At 45.2% G+C, this 3877-nt stretch overlaps 1 protein-coding gene across 1 annotated transcript; it reads right to left on the reverse strand.

Annotated features, from left to right (window-relative positions):
* Window positions 1–1438: 1438 nt before the first annotated feature.
* LOC135573292 (uncharacterized) lies at window positions 1439–3043 on the reverse strand. Its single transcript, XM_065022144.1, has 4 exons — window positions 2958–3043; window positions 2634–2752; window positions 2312–2462; window positions 1439–2184 (listed from the first exon to the last, which is right to left on the reverse strand). Exons 2-4 carry the CDS (start codon window positions 2747–2749, stop codon window positions 1726–1728), a joined length of 726 nt encoding a protein of 241 aa, XP_064878216.1. The 5' UTR covers window positions 2750–2752; window positions 2958–3043; the 3' UTR covers window positions 1439–1725.
* Window positions 3044–3877: the final 834 nt, after the last annotated feature.

Genomic DNA, 3877 nt, shown 5'->3' on the forward strand with positions numbered 1-3877 from the left:
ACAGCTCTTAGTCGCTCCCCTTCATAGTAGAAGCCTGAAACATGGTTCTAAAGACTGTTGACATCTAGTGGAAGCCTTAGTAAGTGCAATATGACCCCATTTACACTGTATAGTAGAAAGGCAATGAGTTGAAAAACTACAAACCTCGGATTTCCCACTTCCTGGTTGGATTATTCTCAGGTTTTCGCCTGCCATATGAGTTCTGTTATACTCACAGACATCATTCAAACAGTTTTAGAAACGGCAGAGTGTTTTCTATCCAAACCTACTAATATATTAGCTTCTGGGCCTGAGTAGCAGGCAGTTTACTCTGGGCACGCTTTTCATCCGAACGTGAAAATACTGCCCCCTATCCCAAACACGATAAACTGAACATGTGGCTAACAGAAATGGAATAATGTGTCCCTGAACAAAAAGGGGGTTCAAAATCAAAAGTATGTGCCAGTTCTTGCTGTGAGATGTTACCCCACTCTTCCACCAAGGCAACTGCAAGTTCCCAGACATTTCTGGGGGGGTGGCCCTACTCCTAGCCCTCACCCTCCGATCCAACAGGTCCCAGACGTGCTCAATGGGATTGAGATATGGGCTCTTCGCTGGCCATGGCAGAACACGGACATTCCTGTCTTGCAGGAAATCACGCACAGAACGAGCAGTATGGCTGATGGCATTGTCATGCTGAAGGGTCATGTTAGTATGAGCCTGCAGGAAGGATACCACATGAGGGAGGAGGTTGTCTTCCCTGTAACGCACAGTGTTGAGACCGCCTGCAATGACAACAAGCTCAGTCCGATGATGCTGTGACACATCGCCCAAGACCATGACGAACCCTCCACCTCCAAATCGATACCGCTCCAGAGTACAGGCCTCGGTGTAACGCTCATTCCTTTGACGATAAACGCGAATCCGACCATCACCCCTGGTGAAACAAAACCATGCCTCGTCAGTGAAGAGCACTTTTTGACAGTCCTGTCTGGTCCAGCGATGGTGGGTTTGTGCCCATTGGCGACGTTGTTGCCGGTTTCCTTACAACAGGCCTACAAGCCCTCAGTCCAGCCTCTCTCAGCCTATTGCGGACAAACTGAGAACTGATGGAGGGATTGTGCGTTCCTGGTGTAACTCGGGCAGCTGTTGTACCATCCTGTACCTGCCCGCAGGTGTGATGTTCAGATGTACCAATCCTGTGCAGGTGTTGTTACACGAGGTCTGCCACTGCGAGGACAATCAGCTGTCCGTCCTGTCTCCCTGTAGCGCTGTCTTAGGCGTCTCACAGAACGGACATTGCAATTTATTGCCCTGGCCACATCTGCGGTCCTCATGCTTCCTTGCAGCATGCCGAAGGCACGTTCACGCAGGTGAGCAGGAACCCTGGGCATCTTTCTTTTGGTGTTAGTATAAAGGCCTCTTTAGTTTCCTAAGTTTTCATAACTGTGACCTTAATTGCCTATCATCCGTAAGCTGTTAGTGTCTTAACGACCGTTCCACAGACGCATGTTCATTATTTGTTCATGGTTCATTGAACAAGCATGGGAAACAGTGTTTATACCCTTTAAAATGAAGATCTGTGAAGTTATTTGGATTTATATGAATTATCTTTGAAAGACAGGGTCCTGAAAAAGGGAAGTTTATTTTTTTGCTGAGTACTTTTTCCACCCTGCACTGTGAATGTTTACACCGTGTGTTCAATAAAGACATGAAAAAGTATCATTGTTTGTCTATTGTTGTGACTTAGATGAAGATCAGAGAACATTTTAGGACCAATTTACGCAGAAGTCCAGGTAATTCCAAAGGGTTCACATACTTTTTCTTGCCACTGTACTTGGATATGGATTTCCCAGGAGATGGGAGACAGGGAAGCAGTAATATGCCTACAGCCCCCAAAGAGTGAAAGCTGGGAACATGTTCATGACCAAAGTGACCTACCACTGACGGGCTAGCTGAATGTGGTGAGCAGGTCATCACAGAAGACAAGGTTCCAGAGTGATCAGAGCCACTGCTAGGTCTTTCAGTTGGTGGTCTGGCAGAACGTGGTCTGGTAGTTTGTGGTCTGGCAATATGTGGTCTGGCAGTATGTAGCCTAGCAACCTCGAGGTTCTCAGTCGAGATTTGACTGGAAAGAGTGTCCATTCCCAGAGGTGTGTGTGTCTCCATGCCCAGGGGTCTCCAATCTCCCATCTGGCTACCAGGCTAAGAGAGACGGGTGAGAAAGAGAGGCAAATGGATGAAGATACCAACAGAAACACTGAGGTCCTACTGCTGCTTAAGCAACTGTGAGTTGATATCAGCCCTAGGAGTGCCGCTGTTCCATCCTTACCTGTCCAATCACCGACCAGCGGATTCGGCGCTCCAGGCGCAGCTCCCTGCACACTTCTCTTTCCAGCTCCTTTAGCCTGAGGCGTCGTTTCACATCCCAAGCCAGTTCAGCCAAGTGAAGGTTCTTCCCCTCTTCCATTTCACTCTGAAACCTTCACATACAAGGGAACATAAAACAAGATTTACCTTAAATTTTCTACAACTCAAACTGTCCACCATATCTATTTCTTAAGTTATTGATAGATAGGAGGTCAACGTGATTCCACACCTTTGCTTATGTTTTTTTTAAACAAATTTCAGTAAAGGATTCTATAAACACTCACGTGTTCTTAAAGTAGTTTCTACCCTTGGCAATGAGCCAATCTCTAATATCCGTCAGTGAGATGTGGGACGGAACCTCCCCTTGCTGCTGCAAGACTAGGAACTGCTTCAAAAGCATTTTCTGAGAGAGAGAGAGAGAGATTAATTTTCACTCTTGCCTTCCCCAAGTTCTTCCTGGTCTTGTTACGTGATCAGAAAACCCTTTCCCGATCCATGAGCGACAGCAAGTTACATACAACAGTTGAAATAAAACGCATGGAAAGGTGTCTTACAATATAGCATTTGTGTTTTTATAATTATGCATCTAGAAAGCAGACCACTCTAACCTGCTGGGCACAGCACTGCTTCTCCCACAGCAACTGAACTGACTTGATGTAGCTACTGTAGCGATTGTACTCTTTACACGAACACAGCACCTGAAAGGGAGGAGCCACAAAAGAGCCATTTTTAGAGGAAGTTCATGTGTACAAACACCCAATCCCAAATCTACCTCTACCGAAACCCCAATATTGATTGATTTTGCCTTTATTTAACCAGGTAAGACATTAAGAACACATTCTCTTTTACAACCTGCACTAACAATGACCATATGTAGATTTGGATTTGTGTAAACTAAGCAAAATGGCAAACATTTCACCTAGCCATCATATTGCTTACACCTGTCCAATTTTCTCAGTTCCATATAAGTGTCACTTTTAGATTTTGGAAAGAAAAGGGAGGTCTGCCTTGCCTTCTCATTTGAGGTGATGAGGCCTTGCTTCACTAGCCGCTTCTTCCTTTCCGGATGGCGGAAAAAACTCTTCAGGTGTTTGTCGTGGAGGCAGTTATAACTAACATCTATGACTCTCATGTTGGGGTCCAACAGGTCAAACCCTGGGGTCTCCTGATGGAGCTGTGGATTGTGTTTTAACAAACCTCAATGTCAGGGCAATGGATACTACAGTGGGAATGGTTTTGGAATTAGGACTGGAAATGGGAAGGAAGTCATTAAAAATATATAATTAGGTAACATTTAATTTGAAAGAAATTGAGGATCTCAGATCCTTTGGAATGTCATACTATCACACTAACCTTCTCCCCCAGTTTTCCTCTGAAGAATACAGGGAATGTCCTTTCTGGGGCTTCCTGTAACCCCTACAAAGACAGAGAAAATCATGACAAAACCTTATAGACGTGGGGTTTTGGTTATGGTTTTGATAGTAGACCCCATCCCTGTCACTTGGTTTGTAATAATTCCACCTTTTGC

Source organism: Oncorhynchus nerka, linkage group LG9a (genome assembly GCF_034236695.1).
Source record: "Oncorhynchus nerka isolate Pitt River linkage group LG9a, Oner_Uvic_2.0, whole genome shotgun sequence".
NCBI classification, from domain to species: domain Eukaryota; kingdom Metazoa; phylum Chordata; class Actinopteri; order Salmoniformes; family Salmonidae; genus Oncorhynchus; species Oncorhynchus nerka.